General features: G+C 42.8%; 1 protein-coding gene across 3 annotated transcripts in view; it reads right to left on the bottom strand.

Moving 5' to 3' along the window:
- Positions 1-5,755: 5,755 nt before the first annotated feature.
- Positions 5,756-22,521, bottom strand: part of LOC124796315 (NHL repeat-containing protein 2) — a 164,308-nt gene continuing 147,542 nt past the window's right edge. For 2 of the 3 annotated variants that reach the window (XM_047260442.1, XM_047260441.1), the window contains exons 10-11: positions 19,502-19,685; positions 5,756-6,551 (exon numbers count right to left, since the gene is read on the bottom strand). In XM_047260442.1, the coding sequence (XP_047116398.1) occupies positions 6,313-6,551; positions 19,502-19,685 (423 nt within the window). In that variant the 3' untranslated portion in view covers positions 5,756-6,312. Of the gene's footprint in view, positions 6,552-19,501; positions 19,686-22,521 lie in introns of those variants that run through there. The other variant, XR_007016744.1, reaches the window with a different exon arrangement.

Consider the following 22,521-nt stretch of genomic DNA (forward strand, 5'->3'; position numbering starts at 1 on the left):
AGATTGCAGACGTCAGGCAGTTAGCTTGGACCTCGGTCAACATAACCTCATTCAAACATAAGTCAATTTGTGTCTGCATAATAATTGAAAATGTCAGTTTACGAGCCAAATTATCATCACTTGCGGGAGGTGTTACTGTTTTGTTTCAATATGAAGAAAACAGTGGCCGAGTCTCATTGAATGCTCTCGAGTACGTATGGTAAGGACACTGTTAGTGAAAGAACGTGTCGTGAGTGGTTTCAACGCTTCAAGAACAGTGATTTTAATGTTGTAGACCGAGATAGTGATGGAAGAGAGAATGTTTTTGAAGATGCAGAATTGGAGACATTGCTGAGTGAAGACTCGTGTCAAACTCGAGAAGAATTGGCACAGTTAGTGGGAGTGACACAGCAAGCCATTTCAAAACATCTCAAGGCAATGGGCATGATTCAGAGAGAAGGAACTTGGGTACCATGAAAGCTGAAACCAAGAGGCGTTGAACGGCATTTGTGTGTTTGTGAATAGTTGCTTCAGAGGCAAAGGTGGGAGGGATTTCTGCATTGCATTGTGACCAGGGATGGAATATGGGTTCATTACGATAACCCTAAATGCAAAATGTCTGGGGATATCCCGGCCATGCTTCCACGTCGATGGCCAAACCGAATATTCACAGCTCCAAGATCATACTCTGCATTTGGTGGGACCAGCTCAGCGTCGTGTACTATGAGGTGTTAAAACCAAGTGAAACAATCACAGGTGCTCGTTATTGAACACAATTATTGCGTTTAAGCAGAGCATTAAAAGACAAATGGCCGCAATTCAGTGAGGCACGATAAAGTGATTTTGCAGACAATGCTTTGACCTCACACTGCAAAAGAGGTCAAAACGTACTCGGAAACATTAAATGGGAAGTCCTACCCCACCTGTCATATTCTCCAGACATTGCTCTCTCTATCACCTATTTAGATCAATAGCGCATTGCCTGGCTAACACTTCCGATCTCATGAAGAAGTCACAAATTGGATCAATTCGTGGATCGCTTCAAAAGATGAACAATTTTTTCAATGCGGGATTCGTACACTGCCCGAAAGATGGGAGAAAGTAGTGGCCAGCGATGGAAAATACTTTGAATGATACATGTGTAACCAATTTGTTTCATGAAAGCCTCAAGTGTTGGGGAAAAAATGTTGTAGATAAAAGACTGTCAACATCTGTGTCATAGTGCTTCAGAGAGATAATGTTAGACCTCAAGATCACCCATCATTAATGTCAACCAGTTTTATTACTTATTGACGAGTTTACTAGAGTGTAGAAAGTAGGAGGGAAATCGACAATTTACTAACTCTTATTTTGGCCACCTTGATACAGATGGAGGTCAGCGTGACTCTAAAGGTGGGGGGTGGCTTATGACACCTCTACCCCCAACCTCTCTTGAAAGATGAAAGACATTACAGTGAGAGCTGTAATATTTTTACATATATCAATTTCTAAATTTCTCAGATTGGACAATAAAGTAATATGAAAATGAAGTGTACTGAAATGGCAAGGAATTCTACAAAATTACAAGCAATGAGGCGCTATCCAAATTTTTCAGGACTGGTGCTGCCATCTCTTGAAAACCTAATGGTCACCACCATCCTCGAAGTAGATCCCATCTGCACGTACACACTGGTCCCAGTGCTTCTGCCACTGGTCAAACGTTTTGTGGAAGTCCTGTTCTTTGAGGGTGATTATCACTGCCAGCTATGCTTCTTGAATTCTCTCTAGAGTGTTGAAGCGACGGCCTATCAATTTGAGTTTCTGTTTTGGGAATAACGCGGAGTCGCAAGGTGCCAAATCTGACGAGTACGGTGGGTGGTGTACAATTGCCGTGTCGTTTTTTCTGGTGAGCAAGGACGTGTGATGGCGCGTTTTTGTGATGCAGCAGTCAGTTCACTCGATGCCATAGTTTGGGCCGTCATTGCCATACGTTTTTATGGAGCCATTGCAAAAAGTCACAGTAGTACACAGAATTCGATGTTTGGTTGGGTGGAATGAATTCTTTGTGCACAGTTCCCTTGGTATCAAAGAAAATAATGATTTGCTCTTCACCTGTCTCACTTTTTTTGATGTTGGAGAGCCTGGGCTATTCCACTGGGATGATTGTTGCTTTGTCTCGGGGTCATAATCATAAATTCAGCTCTCGTCGCTGGTGATAAACCGTGACAAGAAGGTTGGATCATCAGATGGGGTCACACTTCAACACACCCTGCCTTCTAATCAGCAGTCAAGATCCTTGGCACAAATTTTGCGGTGACACAACGCATGCCCAATTCATCAGTCAACATTCGTTAATATGTCCCATAACCAATACCCACTTCATCTGCAAGGTCTTGAATGGTTTGACATCGATCCGTACAAAGCAATTGTTGAATTTTGGCAACAATGTCTGGCGTTGTGCAGCTAACAAGCCTTCCAGTGTGAGCATCATCTTCGACATCTGTGCGGCCAGCGCTGAACCGAGCATGCCACTCAAACACACGCATACAGCTCATGCGCTGTCCCCCAAACACTTGTTGAATCATTGGAACGGTCTCCATAACACTTTTCCCGAGATTCGCACAAAATTTGATACACATGCGCTGTTCTCTTTGTGGATCCGTCGTAAAATTGCCACACACCAAACACAGAGTATTACGGAAATCACCGTGGACACATAACATGTCCCCTACTGAATACCACTCCGCACACTGACTCATCAGATATGCAGCTCTCGTCACCTAGTGGTGCAAAGATCTACTACTCCTACTTTCCAGATGACAGCACCAGTCCCGAAAATTTTGGATTCCACCTTGTATGTTTAATACAGAATAACTTTCAGTTTCTTTCCCATGTGGATGTACCTATGTCTTGACCATTTTCAGAGAATATTCCAGCCAGGTAAATGCAACCATTCACAAGCTGATTGTACCTGCATAACACACACTAACCAGGGCATGAGCTTAATTACATCTCCTGCTCATTTCCCTACTGTCATATCATTCTACTATGGCAGGAAGCATTGATGGAACTACTGTAATTCCTTTTCGTTATGTGTTTTTTTTCTTTGTGCTGCATTTTTATTTTACACAAAAGAATGTCTAAAGCTTGGCTGTTGTGATCCTATAACCAAACTCAATATTACATATTAATAGGTATGAATGTGTCAGGTATGGAATAAACAACTGTTGTTGATATTGGTATGCTGCATGCACATGTAATGGTGAAGTAACATTTTCCCCTTCCACACAAATTTGTTGATTTAGGTATGTTGTGTGCGCATGTAATGGTGAAGTAACTTTTCCCCCTTCTGCACACGTTTATGATTTGGCTACTCTGACACAGATTGAGCTCAACTCGCACAGCTGCTTAAAACAACCTATCCAAGAAGGAAGTGTTCTTTCATGATAATGCTTGATCACATTATCTGTATAGCTGTGGCCTTACATCACACAACTGCTTTCTTTACTAGTGAAAAACTGAAAAGACAGTGATTATGGATGAAGAGGTCTTGTAAGTGTGAAATGATGACTACATCCAAAAGACACTACGAAAAAGGATAGGTTGGAAGAGTTTCAAAGAAGTGTGCTGCATGTTGTGGAACCTGTAACTTACATGGTGATAGGTTAAGAATCACTGCTAGTACCTTATGCATAACATTTACCAAATGGAAATAGAACATCATTCCCATTATTTGGTTGAAAATTTGAGCTTTTCCTTTCTGCTGAGAAATGAGGTAGTTTTGTAATCTTTTTCTTCCTGCTACCTTTTTGATTCCAGTGTTATTTTCTTTCTCTTTTATTCATGACTTTATTCCATTTTTTGTTGTGATCATCAGCAAGGTTTCATTTAGGTCTCTTAAGATTTTTTCTTGCCTTAGCTTCCTACATTTCTTTTTCATCTCATTATCATTTGTTGCTTAAGAGAATGAATACTATACATACATTGTCAGTGTTTTGGTCACCTGTTGTCAAACTCACTGTTTAATATACTCAAAAAATTAAACACGTGTGTGTGTGACTGGTGCGCAAAACTTAAAGTCAAAAATGTCTTCTGCTTGATGTGTCACTGCCAAGTAACATACCTTGATGAAACTTGGGCCATATATGGAAAGAACTGCTACACTATAGTACAGAAGGTAGGAGGAAGAAATATGGAATGAGATGAACAGAAATGAAATTTTTATTCAAAGACAGTATTTACACTGAAATCATCACAATTTCTGATGTTCCCCTGGATATTACAAAAGGCGAGATATGGTTCTTAATAGGGTGTGTGAGTTCTTGTGGTAGGCAGGTCCATTCCTCTACCAGCATGGCTGACAACTGCCAGATAGTCATTAGTGCATATGGACAGGTATACATGCTCGATGGTATTTAAATTGGGAACAGGCAGGCTAGTCAATTTACTGAAAGTCCACTCATTCCAAGAGCTGCTCCACCTATGCTGTTTGATGTGGTTGCACAATGCCACAAATAAAAATAATGTCAGGATCAAAAACACTGCTGAAAAGATACACTTGGGTAAGGAGTACAGTGTCAAAATAATAGTGACTGCTGAGTGGACTGTGTTCAAATATTTAGAAGTTAGTGTGTCCACGCAACATTATGCATTCCCACACCATAACAACTGGGCCACCAAAATGATCATGTTTGACAATGTTCCTGGACACATTAAATGTTTCCACATCTTGGCATATGGTGGTACGTTCAGAATCACTTTGCACAGTGAAATTGCTCTAATCTGTATAGAGTATGCCTCACTCCTCTTGGGTCCAGTCCCTATGCTCTGAGCACGATTGTTAATCTCTGAACACAGTACACTCGCTGATCAACGTTATTGTGACACTGCACTCCATTCCCATGTGCATCTTTTCAGGGGTGCATTCGGCCCTGATATCCATAAAAAAGACAACAATGTGCAATGTGTTGGACAGTGCAGATGAATGAGCTCTTGGAATGAGAGGATATTCGGTGAATCGATTGGTCTGCCCATTCCTCTGACTTGAATCCCATCAAGTATGCACTGGATGAATTGGGGAGACATATTGCAGCATGTTCACATGCACCAACAACCATCCAGCAGTTGCCAAGTGCGGTGGTGGAGGAGTGGAACTCCCTACCACAAGAACTCCTTACCAACCTTGTTACCGACATAGGAGCACATTCCACAGCATGCATTGCCACCCATGTTGATCATGCACCCTGCTAAAATACCATATTCTGTCTTTTGTAATATCCATGGGATGGTCATAAAACGTGGTGAATTCAGTGTAATTATTGTCTTTGAATAAAAGTGTCATTTCTATTCATCCCAACGCGTATTTCTGTCAGTTATGTTCTGTACTGTGTTGTACTGTAGCAGTTCTTTCTACATACTGTCTAAGTTTCATTGAGCTGTCTTACTTGCAGTGACACATTAAGCAAAAATCATTTTCATGCTTAAGTTTGCATCGTAGTGTACTTTATGTGCCTTCCACTCACTCAATAACTCCATAGTACAGATGAGTGGTAGTCTTTACCCATTCCATTCTTGGTAATACATGAAGGAATTCCATTTCAAATTAACTTAAAATCATAATATGTGACTTAAAAAATAAACTAACTTTATGTTCCTGTTACATCAACCGCACACACTCTAATTAAGCCAAAGGAAAATCTTTTGATAGTGTTCAGGTTCTCAACAGTTATTGAATAAGCATTTGTCCTTAGATCTCATAAAATAATGAGAAGATTATTATTAAATATATTATGTTTTTATTCAAAGCCACCTAAAGAAATTAATACATGTTTAGTTCCAGCTGCAAGAAATGTCATTTAACTCCTCTTTTTTTCATTCTCTTTCTCTGCTTGCAACTGATGTGAGGCATTTATTTTTGTTTCATTTTGTATAAATCACACCTTAACTGAAAGCATTTTTTAAAATTAGTTTAAAATTCATCAGTTAATATGTGACATTGGCTGTACAATCATTTGACAGCCAATGAAAAGTATAAGAAACAGAGTACATAAATGACGTGCTAGATACAAATAGTATTGTACAGACTGATAATTTGTGACATGACCTAATTTGCTATTTTTTAACAAATTCATTTGTACAGATTAAAAATATATTATTTTATGTTTTTGCTTTCTGCATTATTATCAGGTGTACTGTAGAACAGTACAGTTACTTCAACAGTGAGTTACAAGTACCTGGAAATATTTTCTGTGTGTGTTTCCCTCAAAAGGAATAATGTCTTCAGGATTTCCATAACTGAATTGCACTGTTAATAAGCAACAAAATAAGTGCACACTGATTACCTATATAACAGTGTTATGATACTATGTATTTGAAACTGTCACTAATTACTGTGGGTGCAGCAGTATCATAATGAACAGTACACAGAAACTGTAGATTCTTCATAAGACACTCATTGTTAGTTCTACACAGGTACATCCGAAAAACCATTACTGCAGATGTTGATTGATTTTCTTTGGCTTTTGGTACTGTCAGTTCAACATCTAATTCTTTTTTGTATTCTCCACTTAAATTATTGGACTGCCATTCCTCATCTGCAACAAAAATATGACAAGTTTATCAAAATCTATTTGGGAGATAAAAAAACTATAGGGCATAAAACCTGATATGTTGTGCGGGACAGGAAACTGGTCTTTTTAAGTGGGGAACCTATGCCTGAAAGTGTTGGCTTGAGTACTGCAGAGCATTGAAGTTTGAGAGTATTGGGTCACTTACTCTGTATTGCATTTGTTAGCTTATTAGTCACGCAAAATATAGCCATCAGTGTACTATAGTTCCATGTTCTCACTATAACTGGGTAATTGTGTCACGTACTAATCCACTAATGTTGTCAACAGCATTATGACATGTACTAGCACCCAAGTAACAAAATGACTTATGTGCTACCTGCTTACAGTAAAGATTGTGGGAATGGCAGGGCAGCTGTATAATTGTATCAGAATCGGTTCCCAACAGAAATGCTCTGCATCATTTAATGTTTGTAGCAACTGACAGAGACCGGAAAGTTGCAGGTAGATATGGTACTGTCACAACTGACAGAGACCAAAAAGTTGCAGGCAGGTATGGTACTGTATTCTCCACATTTAGCATTTCTGCAATTGCAGAGTGTACATACAACAAAGTGAACTTTCTGTGATCGTTACATTTTCCTGTGAGACTGTAGAAATGTGAGGTACTGGGGGGGGGGGGGGGGGGGAGATTTACTGTATGTATGGTAAGCCATATGAAAAGCATTTCAATTATTCTTCATTTTTGTCCATTAGTATCAAATGGCTGCCTTTGAAGAGGACCCCCCATCCACTGGCACTCACAGAGTGGCACAAGTATTTGGGTCAACTCATGCTAAAGTGCACAAGATCTTTGAAGTCTACTACCCAGTGTCTTGTCAATAAGATAAAAATGTACTTTTTTAAATGGAGGCAGTGTAAATATTTTTTATAATAATGAAGTGAAATTATTATTATGTGGGGATTTTGATATTAAGTGTTTAATTGAAAGTGAAGAAAAAAGACTTTCACTAAATAGTTTTCACATAAAACCACTCTTTTAGGACACCACTAGAATAAAAAAGTCTTCATCTTCCATATTAGATTAATATCTACACAAATATTGAAAATGGCATCACTGAGGCTCTAAATGTAAACTTAGGTATTTCAGATCACAGAACACTCGTAACATGTATAAATTCTTGTGTACAGCAGGTAGCAAAAAATAACTGGGAAAAAAAGTGGCAGTCTACACAGAAAAGGTGAATATTTTTATTCAAGTGTTAACAAAAGAAATCTAAGAAAATGTATTTTCAAAACAAATACCAGTGGATATCAGTTGCTATCACAGTACCTAGTCAAATTCTGGAACCATGTATATTAACTATACAAAGAAAAGAGCAACACTTCACAGAATTGTTCAGATGTATAACAAAATCTATATAGCTGTGATTAAAAAAGCTAAGAAGATACAAAATTTTAGGAACATTGAACAAATTGAAATCAATATGGAATGTTGTAAAAGAAAAAGTTAAAAATCAAGATGAAACAATGGAAAGTCTGTACCTTCCTGTGCCACACATACTTTGTTGAAACTCATATCTAAGTACCACCTCCCCACTCTCTCTCTTCCCGTATTCCAGCATGCACATACTGAACTACCTAATCCAGTTACAACTGCTGCCCCTTTCTTCACACATATCCACCCACCAACCTGTACCCGACAATTATAGTATTTTTATTTATTTTTCTTTTGGATCTCATTATACTTTTATGTCAATTTTAGTTTGCTTTTGTCTTCCCCTATTGGTCCTACTACCTCAGGTCGTACCTTTTTTTATCTGCATCTCAACTGTTTCACCTATTTGTGATTTTTTTCCCCACATACTTTTTGGTGATATTTTTTCTTTAACCTCGACTCTGGATCCTTGTTCTTTTCATATGCCCCAATACAGAAACGTTTCCCTAGAACCCAGCCCCAAATATTGTTGCTGCATTGTTGCCTCACTTATGGATGGCCTGACAAACAAATTACCAGTCTCCAATTGCAACCCTTCCTTCCACAATGATCTCCATCTGTTCAGATTGCATCAGTCCGTAGCCCTCACCAACTTAGCCGTGTAAAACCATATAAATGAGCCCCAAACCTCCTTGCGATACCCCCTCTCTATCTGTAGATTTCTACATCCCCTCTCCCAGACTGAAACTCCTGCCTTCCAGAAACTAGAGCGGCATGCACCAATACTTCCTCAACAAACTCTCCTACCTTTTCACCACCTACTGCCACCTTGGACTACTGCTATTCATCACTTGTACAAGAACCCCCATCAAATGTCCCCTGCATTCACTCACAGCTGACAAACAATGCCTCACAGACCTACTATATTTACATCTTCGGAAACTTCCTCCCACCACCACACAGAATCCAGAACCCCACACAAAATACTGCCATGAAGCGGTCCTCCAAAATCCTCAGTCTCACTTTAGTATCAGTCCTTTCCAAAGGCCTCACCTTTTGACCCGCTCCCAAATTCAATCATGCTGGACTTGTTAAAGATCATCTCCCAGTTCTTACAGTGGAAACTCTTTTTCACCACTAACCCTATCAGTCAGGCTCAATCCACAAGCAATATTGAACCCTGCCCCACTCAGTTCACTCCTCCATCCAACTGTGATTCCCCCCTCCTCCAAATCCCTCAATCATCCCTTGTCAACTTTCCTCAAACCTCGCCTCACCATCATTCTCCAAATCCCTCAACATGGAAACCAATCTTATATTCACAGAAAGAACCGCATTCCACCACCTACAAACTTATCCAGACCTTATCATCATACCTGCTGACACTGACTCGACCACTGTGGTTATGAACTGCGGGGATTATCTGGCAGAGGGTCCCTGTCAGCTGCCACTTACAAACCTTGCGCAGTAACCACATTCCACAAATCCAACAGGATCTCCAGTCCCTCCTCAAATCCTTAGGTCCATCCAAGGATCTCTCCCCTGAGTCTCTCTCTCCTCATAACCACCACTACCCCATTCTTACATTCTTCATACTTCCTCAAGTCTATAAACCCAACCACTCAGGACGCTTCATTGTGGCCGATTACTGTACCCCCTCTGTGAGAATCTCTGCTCTTGTGGACCAACATACTCAACCTATTATCCATTATATACCATCCTGTCTAAGAGACACCAATCATTTCCTCCACGTACTCTCCACAGTTCCTGTTTGTTTCCCTCTAAAACCCTGCTCATCACTGTCAATGCAACCTTGATCTGCACTAACATCTCCAATGCTCGACTGACTCCAAACCTACAACCTCCTTCCTGGTTACCATGACCAGCTATATCGTCACCAATAATTACTTCTCCTTTGAAGGCTTCAACTACAAATAAATCTGTGGTACAGCAATGAGAACCTACATGGCACCAACAACGACAAACTCTCGGCACAGATAAAAGGAATTAAAAATATTGTCTTCCTTTAAGGATGCAAAGTTCAAATGTTTATGATCAGCTCCTACTGTAGTGTAAACAAATACCTGCAACAAACATGTAGCAAATAACTACAGTAAAAAAGTTCTGGTAGAATGTAAAAACTTTATGCGTAAAGGAGATCATTCACTGAAAAGCAGAAGCACTGATTCCTCGACAGGTACACACAAGAGAGAGAGAGAAAACTTGCTAGCTCTCTGAAGTATCCTTTCTTGAGCTAGAATACAAATACATACACAAAACACAAACACAGGCAAGCACACACATACCTGTGCTCCTACATGGTAACAGCTGGATGTGCAATGCCAGGAATGCAGATCTGCACATAGACTGCGGTGGGATGGGCAGATGGAGAAAGGGGTAGGAGGCAGAGACAGGGGTTAGGGGTGGGTGGCAAGTGGCTTAAAGGGAGGTGGCTGATTTACTGGCTATGATTACAGGAGGAAGGGGCAGCAGGTGCACAGGCTAGGCATGGGATGAATGGGTGTTGCAGCTGATGGGGAGCAGTGCATGATGGTGAGTTGAATATGTGAATTGGGAGGGTGTGACAGGGAAGAGGAAGGGGAAACTGCTGGGTGGAGGTTGTGGGGATAGTGGGTTAATCGAGATTGAGGTCATGAGGTTTACGGGAGCAAAGGCTGTATTGCAAGGATAACTCCGATCTGCATGGTTCAGAAAAGCTGGTGGTGGAGGGAAGGATCCAGATGGCCCGGGTTGTGAAGCATCCACCGAAACTGAGCATGTTGTGCTAAACTGCATGTTGGGCCACCGGGTGGTCAACTTTGTTCTCGGCCACAGTTTGGCAGTGGCCATTCATTCTGGGGGCAGCTGATCAGTTTTCATACCAACATAAAAATTTGTGCAGTGATTGCAGCAGAGTTGGTATATGGTTCTGAGCACTATGGGACTTAACATCTGAGGTCATCAGTCCCCTAGAACTTAGAACTACTTAAACCTAACTAACCTAGGGACATCACACACATCCATGCCCAAGGCAGGATTCAAACCTATGAACATAGCAATCGTGCGGTTCCAGTCTGAAGCGCCTAGAACCGCTCGGCCACACTGGCCGGCAGTTGGTATATGACGTGTCTGCTTCACACTGGTGGCCTTGCCTCTGGTGGGGTAGGGCAAGCCTCTGACAGAACTAGAGTAGGAAGTGTTGGGTGGGTGGACTGGGCAGGTGTTGCAACTGTGTCTTCCACATACCTGTGCCAAGTGGTTGGGAGTGGGAGTCGCATAGTGATGGAGTAGGATGTTGTGTAGGTTGAGTGGGTGACGGAACACCACTTTAGGAAGGGTGGAAAGAATCTTGGGTAGGATGTCACTCATTTTAGGGTGTGATAAGAGATAATCAGAGTCATGGCAAAGGATATGGTCCAGTTTTTTCCAGTCCAGGGTGATATTGGGGCACTCCTTTGTGGTTGATTCTTGGAAATGGGGGGAAGATTAGGGGTGTGTGAGGATATGGCACTGGAAATCTGCTAGAAGACTATGTTTGGGGGGGGGGGGGGGAGTACCTGTTTGTAAGAGTCCTCACGAGACCTTCAGCACACTGCGCAAAGGGCTTCTCGTCACTGCAAATACGCAGTCAATGGGTGGCCAGGCTTTAGGGGAGGGATTTTTTGGTGCGGAAGGGACAATAGCTGTCAAAATACAGGTACTGTTGGTGATTGGTGGGTTTAATATGGACAGAAGTGTGGACTGCACTATCAGATATACGGAGGTGAATGTCCAGGAAGGTGACATGTTGGATTGAGGAGGACCAGGTGAAGCAAATGGGGAAGAAGATGTTTAGGTTGTGAAGGAATGAGGATAGAGTGTCTTGGTCGTGAGTCCTGATCATAAAGAAATTATCAATGAACCTAAACCAGATGAGAGGTAAGGCCTTTGGCATGGGGGATGTTGGTGAATAAGGAGGTGGCATCAACAGTGACAAATAGGGGTCCAGGGAGTAAAGGGGTGGGAATTCCGTGAAGGAAGTAGTTGTATCTTTGATGTGAGAAGCTAGATTTTGGGCAATTGGTTGCAGGTATTGGACAACAAGAGCAGAAATTCTTTCAATAGGAGGACAATAACCAGCTACGTTGGATTGTCTAGGATTGTTGAGTTTATGGATTATGGGAAATAAGCAGAAGTGTGATGTGTGGGGTGTCATTGGGGTGAGGAGGGAGTCAGACTCAGGAGAGATGTTCTGGGATGGGACTAAAGATTTCAGTACAGAATGGAAGTTATTTTGGACTTCTGGGATGGGATCACTACGGTAAAGCTTGTAGGTGGAGGAGTCAGACAGTTGGCAGAAGTCTTTTGTTAGGTAATCACTGTGATTCATCACGACAGTGGTGGAACCACTGCCTGCAGCGAGGGAGATGATTAGGTTAGGCTCCATTTTGAGGTTGTGAATAGCTGTCTTTACTTCTGCTGAAGAGCTAGTGTTTTTAGAAAGGTATCTGGGGAAGGATGGTGTAGCCAAGTTGGAGGTATAGAATTCCTGGAAGGTGATGAGTGGGTGGTTAGGTAGGAGGGGGCAAGGTCACAGTTGGATGGTGAGGTAAACTGGGAGAGGTAAGTTCAGTGTTGTATAATGTTGGCTTTGGTTAGAGGCACTGGTGGCAAAAATATGTTTCCACTGTAAGAATTGGGACAAGAAAGTAGATCTTTGACAAATGCAACATGATTAAACCTAGGTGTGGGGCTGAAGATGAAGCCTTTGAATAGGACTGAAACTTCTGTGGGATTGGATATGTTAACAACTGTTTTTGGTTATGGGGAATGTTGGGAGGGAGATAGGGAAAGGGATACTTAACTGAGATATGCCACTGCTGAACACTACCTCTCCAACATCTTTTGGACTCCAAACCAATACCTCATTGAAAGGCGAGATACTGGCAGAAGTAAAGCTGTGAGTACCGGGCGTGAGTCGTGCTTCGGTAGCTCAGATGGTAGAGCACTTGCCCGCGAAAGGCAAAGGTCCCGAGTTCGAGTCTCGGTCGGGCACACAGTTTTAATCTGCCAGGAAGTTTCATATCAGCGCACACTCCGCTGCAGAGTGAAAATCTCATTCTCAATACCTCATTCTTCAAACACCTTACCAATTATATCCTGACACATCTACTTCTCCTTTGAGGGAAAGGTGTATAAACAAATCCATGGAAGGGACATGGGCATCAGCATGGCACCCTCCTGTGCCAACCTTCTTATATGCCATCTACAGGAAACCTTCCTAGCCTCTGAAAGCCACAAATCTTTGTCTGGTTCAGGTTCACTGACAATATCTTCATGATGTTGACTCAGGACACAGACACCCTATCCTCATTCCATCACAGTCTCAACATCTTCCTTTCCAGCCACTTCATGTGATTCTCCTCCACACAATGTGCCACCTTCCGCCTCTCTAATGGCTTCATCCAAACTTTTGTCCATATTAAACCCACTAATCACCAACATTACCTGCATTTCAATGGGTGCCACCCCTTCCACACCAAGAAAACACTCCTGTACAGCCTGGCCAACCATGGACAGTGTATCTGCAGTGACTGACAAGAACTCCCTTGACCAGTATGCTGAAGGTCTTTACAGACATGCATGAACCCCCCCCCCCCCCCCCTCCCAACATTGCCTACAAACAGATTTCCCATGCCATATCCTCACTCACCACTAAACTCCCATAACCCCCAAGAAATAGCCATAAAGGAGAACCCACCTTGTAAACCATGCAGCCGAGTCAATGCCTACTTCCCAGCTCAGACAGCTGGATCTTTCCCTCTGCCACCAATTTCCCTGAACTATGCAAATGAAAGTTATCCTTGCAACATATTCTTTGCTCCCATAACCCTCATGGCCTCAGTCCTCATTAACTCATCGTCCTCACACCCAGTTTCCCCTTCCTCTCTCCTGGACTGCAACAATGGAATCATATCCTTCACCGCAGCTTTGATTATCTATCATCGTGCCCTGGAATGAAGGACATCCTACCCAAGATCCTTCTGATCCTTCTTAAAATGGCGTTCCATTGCCCAGCCAACCTACACAACCTCCTAGTCCATCCCTATGCCACTCCCACTCCAAACCCCTTGCACAGGGGTCATATCTCTGTGGAAGACCCAAATGGAAGACACATGCCTAATCAACCCAGCTATTAATTCCTTCTCCTGTCCTGTCACAGTGATATTCATCAGAGGCTGGGCCATCAGTGGAAAAAGACGTGTCATATGCCAACTCTGCTGCAATACCTGCACAGCTTCTTATGTCACTATGACAACCGACCAGCCATCAGCCAGATCTAATGGTCCCTGCCATGGCCAAGAACAAAGTTGACCACACAGTGGCACAACATGCAGCTGAGCACATGTTTGATTTCAATGGTTGCTTCACAATGTGGGTCATCTGGACCCTTCCCTCCACCACCAGCTTTTCTGAACTACACATATGGGAATTATCCTAGTAACACATCCTGCATTCCCATAACCCTACTGGCCTCAATCATAATTAACACACAGTGCTGACACCCCCCAACCAGCAGTTTCCTCTTGCTCTGTTCTCTCACTCCTTCGCAACACATGCATATGCTTCGCCTTCATCATATACCACTTCCCACTGGGTGTGATAACCGTTTACCAAGCCTGGATACCTACCAGCTGCCCTCCCCCTGCATTATTAGCCAGCAAACTGGTTGCTTTCCTCCAAGCTTCCTGTTTACCACCTCCAACCCCAGTCTACATGCCAAACTGCAATCCTGGCACTATGTGCGATCTGTCACCATGATGTGTGACTATATAAAATATCTCACGAAATAAGTGTCAAACGAAAAAACTACAAAGAACGAAACTTGTCTAGCTTGAAGGGGAAAACCAGATGGTGCTATGATTGGCTTGCTAGATGGTGCTGCCATAGGTCAAACGGATATCAACTGCATTTTTTAAAATAGGAACCCCCATTTTTATTACATATTCATGTAGTACGTAAAGAAATATGAATGTTTTAGTTGGACCACTTTTTTCGTTTTGTGATAGATGGCACTGTAATAGTCACAAACATATGGCTCACAATTTTAGATGAACAGTTGGTAACAGGTAGGTTTTTTAAATTAAAATACAGAACATAGGTACGTTTGAACATTTTATTTCGGTTGTTCCAACATGATACATGTACCTTTGTGAACTTATCATTCCCGAGAACACATGCTGTTACAGTGTGATTACCTGTAAATACCACATTAATGCAATAAATGCTCAAAATGATGTCCATCAACCTCAATGCATTTGGCAATACATGTAACGACATTCCTCTCAACAGCAAGTAGTTCGCCTTCTGTAATCTTCTCACATGCATTGACAATGCGCTGACGCATGTTGTCAGGCATTGTCGGTGGATCACAATAGCAAATATCCTTCAACTTTACCCACAGAAAGAAATCCGGGGGCGTCAGATCCGGTGAAGGTGCGGGCCATGGTATGGTGCTTCGACGACCAATCCACCTGTCATGAAATATGATATTCAATACCGCTTCAACCACACGAAAGCTATGTGGCAAACATCCATCATGTTGGAAGTACATCACCATTCTGTCATGCAGTGAAACATCTTGTAGTAACATCAGTAGAACATTACGTAGGAAATCAGCATACATTGCACCATTTAGATTGCCATCCTTCCTCCCATAATGCCGCACCATACATTAACCCGCCAAGGTCGCTGATGTTCCACTTGTCGCAGTCATCGTGGATTTTCCGTTGGCCAATAGTGCATATTATGCCGGTTTACGTTACCGTGTTGGTGAATGACACTTCATTGCTAAATAGAATGCTTGCAAAAAAAACTGTCATAGTCCCGTAATTTCTCCTGTGCCCAGTGGCAGAACTGTACACGACGTTCATAGTCATTGCTATGCAATTCCTGATGTATAGAAATATGGTACGGGTGCAATCAATGTTGATGTAGCATTCTCAACACCGACGTTTTTGAGATTCCCGATTCTCGCTCAGTTTGTCTGCTACTGATGTGTGGATTAGCTGCGACAGCAGCTAAAACACCTACTTGGGCATCATCATTTGTTGCAGGTCATGATTGACATTGCACATGTGGCTAAACACATCCTGTTTCCTTAAACAACGCAACTATCCAGCGAATGGTCCAGACTCTTGGATGATGTCGTTCAGCATACCGAGCAGCATACATAGCACATGCCCGTTGGGCATTTTGATCACAATAGCCATACATCAACATGATATTGACCTATTCCGCAATTGGTAAACGTCACATTTTAACATGGGTAATGTATCACGAAGCAAATACCATCCGCACTGACGGAATGTTACATGATACCATGTACTTATACGTTTGTGACTATTACAGCGCCATCAATCACAAAGCGAAAAAAGTGGTCCAACTAAAACATTCATATTTCTTTACATACTACACGAATATGTAATAAAAATGAGGGTTCCTATTTAAAAAAATACAGTTGATATCCGTTTGACCTATGGCACGCCATCTAGCAGGCCAACCATAGCGCCATCTGGTTTCCCCCTTCAAGTTAGACGAGTTTTGTTCTTTGTAGTTTTTTCATTTGATGCTTATTTCATGAGATATTTGGCACAGTCACTATCAATGGACCACCCTGTATATACAAATCGGAAAGCTGAAAAACTGTACACTGCAATGAGGCTTACACTTTGCTTGCAGCCTTATTATATGGGATGCATTGCAAAAGAAATTTATCATGATTAAGGAGAATCTCCAGGAATGTAAAACAAGGCAAAATATACAATGATCAGACAGAACATTATGACCTACTACTGATATAAACCCATCAGGTGATAGCAGCATCACCTGGTGAGGAATGACTGCTAGACACACACATGTGCAGTGTATGTAGTATCAGTGAGCATGCTGTCCACATGTAGAATGAGGAAGGCATGCAATCTATCCGAATCTGACTGAGGGCAGACTGATGGATCAGAGGCTTGGCATGAGCATTTTGGAAACTGCATGACTTGCTGAGTGTTGGAGGAGTGCTATTGTGAGTGCCTTCAACATGTGGTGAAACCTCATCCAGAAACTGTAGAACTGGGCGGCCACCCCTCATTACAGATGTTGGACGTCACAGAACTAATGATAGACTTTAATGTCTGAATACACAGTACAATGAGCATGCCTAATGAAGCACCTCCGCTACTGCTGACCCATACATGTTCCTATGTTAACAATACGACGTCGGCAACTACGACTGAAATGGGCATGTGACCATTGGCACTGGATGTTGGTGTAGTGCGAATCTGTCATCTTCCAGGGGAACACCTCCTTGGTGCAGTGCAAATCTGTCATCTTTCAGGGGAACACCTCCTTGACACCTGTAGTGTGGGACAGAGAAAAGCTGGTAGTGGCATCCATGTGTCCAGTGGAGCTTCTGCACAGCAGCATGACAAACAAGAAGTTTCGTACACTGATTGCAGACCATTTATACCCCTTCATGATGATCATGTTTCCCAATGGCTGTAGCATTATTCAACAAGATAATGCACCATGTCACAAGGCCAGGAGTGTGATGGAATGGTTTCAGGAACAGTGTGGCAAGTTAAAATTGATGTACTGCCCCCCATCCCTCAACTTGCCAGATCTACACCCCATCAGACACAACTGGGACGTGATTGAACGTGACATCAGAGCTCATCGTCCCCCTCTCCAGAATTTATGGGAGTTAGACGACTCGTGTGCAGATGTGGTACCAACTCCTTCCAGCAACCTAACAAGGCCTTACTGCTTCCATGCCATAATGCGTCACCACTGTTATCTGTGCCAAAGGTGCACATACTGGCAATCAGGTAGGTGGTCATAATGTTCTGGCTGATCAGTATATATTAAACTGTTCAAAATTTTTGGCTGTTGTCAGCTCAATATGTGATTTGTATGTTCCAGTCTTGTGTTCAAGGCATGGTAACAAAGAAGTAAATCACAGGTAATAACCATATTAGCAGAAGTCTGAAGTTTTGACAGTGGGCAGTCTCAGATCTTTGAATGTCCTGGAGCTTGAGAAGATACACTACTGGCCATTAAAATTGCTACACCAAGAATAAATGAAGATGATAAACGGGTATTCATTGGACAAATATATTATACTAGAACTGACATGTGATAACATTTTCACGCAATTTGGGTGCATAGATCCTGAGAAATCAGTACCCAGAACAACCACCTCTGGCTGTAATAACGGCCTTGATACGCCTGGGCATTGAGTCAGACAGAGCTTGGGTAGCGTGTACAGGTACAGATGCCTATGCAGCTTCAACACGACACCACAGTCCGTCAGGAGTAGTGACTGGCGTCTGGCATATTGTGACGAGCCAGTTGCTCGGGCACCATTGACCAGACACTTTCAATTGGTGAGAGATCTGGAGAATGTGCTAGCCAGGGCAGCAGTCAAACATTTTCTGTATCCAGGAAGGCCCGTACAGGACCTGCAACATGCGGTCGTGCATTATCCTGCTGAACTGTAGGGTTTCGCAGGGATCGAATGAAAGGTAGAGCCACGGATTGTAACACATCTGAAATGTAACGTCCACTGTTCAAAGTGCCGTCAATGCGAACAAGAGGTGACTGAGAGGTGTAACCAATGGCACCCCATACCATCACGCCTGGTGATACGCGAGTATGGCGATGACGAATACACGCTTCCAATGTGCGTTCATCGTGATGTCGCCAAACACGGATGTGACCATCATGATGCTGTAAACAGAACATGGATTCATCCGAAAATATGAAGTTTTGCCATTCGTGCACCCAGGTTCGTCGTTGAGTACACCATCGCAGGCGCTCCTGTCTGTGATGCAGTGTCAAGGGTAACCACAGCCATGGTCTCCGAGCTGATAGTCCATGCTGCTGCAAATGTAGTCGAACTGTTCGTGCAGTTGGTTGTTGTCCTGCAAATGTCCCCCTCTGTTGACTCTGGGATCGAGATGTGGCTGCACAATCGTTACAGCTTTGTGGATAAGATGCTTTTCATCTCGACTGCTAGTGATACGAGGCTGTTGGGATCCAGCACGGCGTTCCGTATTACCCTCCTGAACCCACCGATTCCATATTCTTCTAACAGTCATTGGATCTTGACCAACATGAGCAGCAATGTCACAATACGATAAACAGCAATTGTGATAGACTACAATCCGACCTTTATCAAAGTCGGAAACGTGATAGTACGCATTTCTCCTCCTTACACGAGGCATCACAACAACGTTTCATCAGGAAATGCCGGTCAACTGCTGTTTGTGTATGAGAAATCAGTTGGAAACTTTCCTCATGTCAGCACGTTGTGAGAATGCTCTGTAAAGCTGATCATTTGCATATCACAGCATCTTCTTCCTGTCGGTTAAATTTAACGTCTGTAGCACGTCATCTTTGTGGTGTAGCAATTTTAATGGCCAGTAGTGTATTAATAAGAAGTCAATACATAATTTTAATAAAACTACCCTTAAATGGTTTAATAAAAGTGTTGGCAGTGATTTACCAGGAAACTCAAGTGCCCATTTTTGGGGAGCATCTGGAGTCAATGATAAGCCTTCATCAAGACCAACAATAAATTTCAGTTTGGCTGTTCCTCCATCAGGATGTATTTTAGCAATTTTAGTCTGGACACAATTTCTTGGTGCTCTTGTCTTCTTCTTATACATATTAGAAATATGAACATCCACCTACAACAGAAAAAATCAGCGAGATTAAACATTAACTCTTAGAGAATGATTATGTGAATCACTCAATAACAAAAAGAGAACAATAATAATTCTAGTAAAACAGTTCTATGACTGAGCAGAAGAGTCCAATACCTCTACATCTGTACTTCTAATGATGACAATATATAAGACAGAAACAGAAACAAAATTTTAAATAGGAAATGGAATTGGAGCAATTACATTGAGTAGAAACAGTAGAGCTTAGCACACTTCTGATGGCAGTGTCAATCTACTATCTAAGGCCACACGTCAGTTGCAACACGTCACTCTTAAAGCAGATATTTGGGGTGCACTTTTCTTCTGGCTGAATGTTAACATCCATCATTTTAGTTATCGAGGTGGGAGGCTTGGGGAGAGAAGTAGGGTGGTGTGAGTGTCAGGGAGGAGGAATGAGAGAGGGAGACTGTGAGAGGGAGCATAGGGTACATCTACATTTATACTCTGCAAGCCACCCAATGGTGTGTGGCAGAGGGCACTTTACATGCCACTGTCATTACCTCCCTTTCCTGTTCCAGTCGCATATGGTTCGTGGGAAGAACGACTGCTGGAAAGCCTCCGTGCACGCTCGAATCTCTCTAATTTTACATTCGTGATCTCCTCAGGAGGTATAAGTAGGGGGAAGCAATATATTTGATACCACATCCAGAAATGCACCCTCTCGACACCTGGACAGCAAGTTACACTGCGATGTAGAGCGCCTCTCTTGCAGAGTCTGCCACTTGAGTTTGCTAAACATCTCCGTAACGCTATCACGCTTACCAAATAACCCTGTGACGAAACGCGCCGCTCTTCTTTGGATCTTCTCTATCTCCTCCGTCAACCAGACCTGGTACGGATCCCAAACTGAAGAGCAATACTCAAGTATAGGTCAAACGAGTGTTTTGTAAGCCACCTCCTTTGTCGATGGACTATAATTTCTAAGAACTCTCCCAATGAATCTCAACCTGGCAGTCGCCTTACCAACAATTAATTTTATATGATTATTCCATTTCAAATCGTTCCGTACGCATACTCCCAGATATTTTACAGAAGTAACTGCTACCAGTGCTTGTTCCGCTATCATATAATCATACAATAAAGGATTCTTCTTTCTATGTATTCGCAAAACATTACATTTGTCTATGTTAAGGGTCAGTTGCCACTCCCTGCATCAAGTGCATATCCACTGCAGATCTTCCTGCATTTCGCTGCAATTTTCTAATGCTGCAACTTCTCTGTATACAACAGCATCGTCTGCGAAAAGCTGCATGGAACTTCCGACGCTGCCGCCCCCCCCCCCCCCCCCCCCTTCTTGGTTCAATCTGTGAATGATTTGCAGAGGCAATGGCATTTGGTAACACTCTGTATGAGCTCCAGTTTCTCTGCTTTTCCATGTTCATAACTTTTCACACGGCTTATATGTGAAGAAGTAATTGACAATTATGGAATTATGGTAATGATAGATTGCTACTCATTGTAAAGATGACACTGAGTGGCAGACATGCACAATGAAGAGACTGTTGCACATTAAGTCTTTGGCCAAAGCCTTCATCACACATGACACCTATCTCTGGCTTTTCAGGCCAAACTGAAATATACTGAATGAACAGGAGCAACAATACATAGAGGGGTGGGGAGGGAGATGGATAACAGAATATGGATTGGGGAAGAGGAAACAGTGCTGCCTGGAGGAACATGAAGAGATTAGAGGTTACAGACAAGGCTACCTGGTGCAGCATCAAGAGTCTGTGGGGTCAGGAGGGAAGGGAAAAAAACAGGAGTGGAAAGGAGAGGAGCAGAGAAGGGGTGCACTGGCAGGGAGCATTGCAAAATGAGGTTGAGGTGACACAAGTTGGGAGGAGGTGATGTAACAGAGAGAGTGTGGGCAAAGATGTTACCATAGGTTAGGGGTGGGATAGTTTCTGGAGTGGAGAATATATTGTAAGGATAACTACCACTTGCACAGCTCAGAAAAGCTGGTGATGGAGGGAAGGATCCAGATGGCCTGGGTTGTGAAACAACCATTTAAATCAAGCGTGTTATGTTCAATTGCATGTTTTGCAACAGAGTGGTCCACTTTTCTTTTGGTCGTAGTTTGACAGTGGCCATTCATCCTGGTGGTTAGCCACTTGGTAGTCATATCAACATACAAAGCTGAGCAATGTTTGCAACAGAGTGGTACACAACATGGCTGTGTTCACAGGTGGCTTGACCTCTGATGAGGTGGGATAACTCTGTGACAGGACCAGAAAAGGAACTGCTGGGTGGGTGGTGGAATGGGCAGGTCTTGCACCTGAGTCTTCCACAGGATGTTATCCCTATGGCAAAGAGTTGGGATTGGGTGTGGCATGGGGATGGACTAGGATGTTGTGGAGGTTGGGTAGGTGACATAACACCACTTTAGGAGGGTGGGAAGGACCTTGGATAGGATGACCTTCATTTCAGGGCATCAAGATAGATAATCAATGCTTGATTTCAATGGCTGTTTCACAATCCAGGCCATCTGGATTCTCCCCTCCATCACCAGCTTTCTTGAAACATTCTCCACTCATGAAATCATCCTGGCCTCAACCTACAGTAATGTACTGTCCCACACCTTTCACCCAACAGTTTATGCCCCCTCTGCTCTATCAGCTCCTCCCAACTCACCTCAGATCACTCACATGTTGCACTGCTCTCTGCCAATGCATCCACAGATGTTTTCCCCTTCTCTGCAGTTCTTCCTTCTGTTCCCTTTTTTCCTTTCCCTCCCTCCCCCACAGTTTCCTGATGTAGCACAAGGTAGCCTTGCCTGCATGTCTAGTCGCTGCACACTCCA

This window comes from Schistocerca piceifrons, chromosome 4 (assembly GCF_021461385.2).
Source record: "Schistocerca piceifrons isolate TAMUIC-IGC-003096 chromosome 4, iqSchPice1.1, whole genome shotgun sequence".
In the NCBI taxonomy this organism is placed as follows: Eukaryota; Metazoa; Arthropoda; class Insecta; order Orthoptera; family Acrididae; genus Schistocerca; species Schistocerca piceifrons.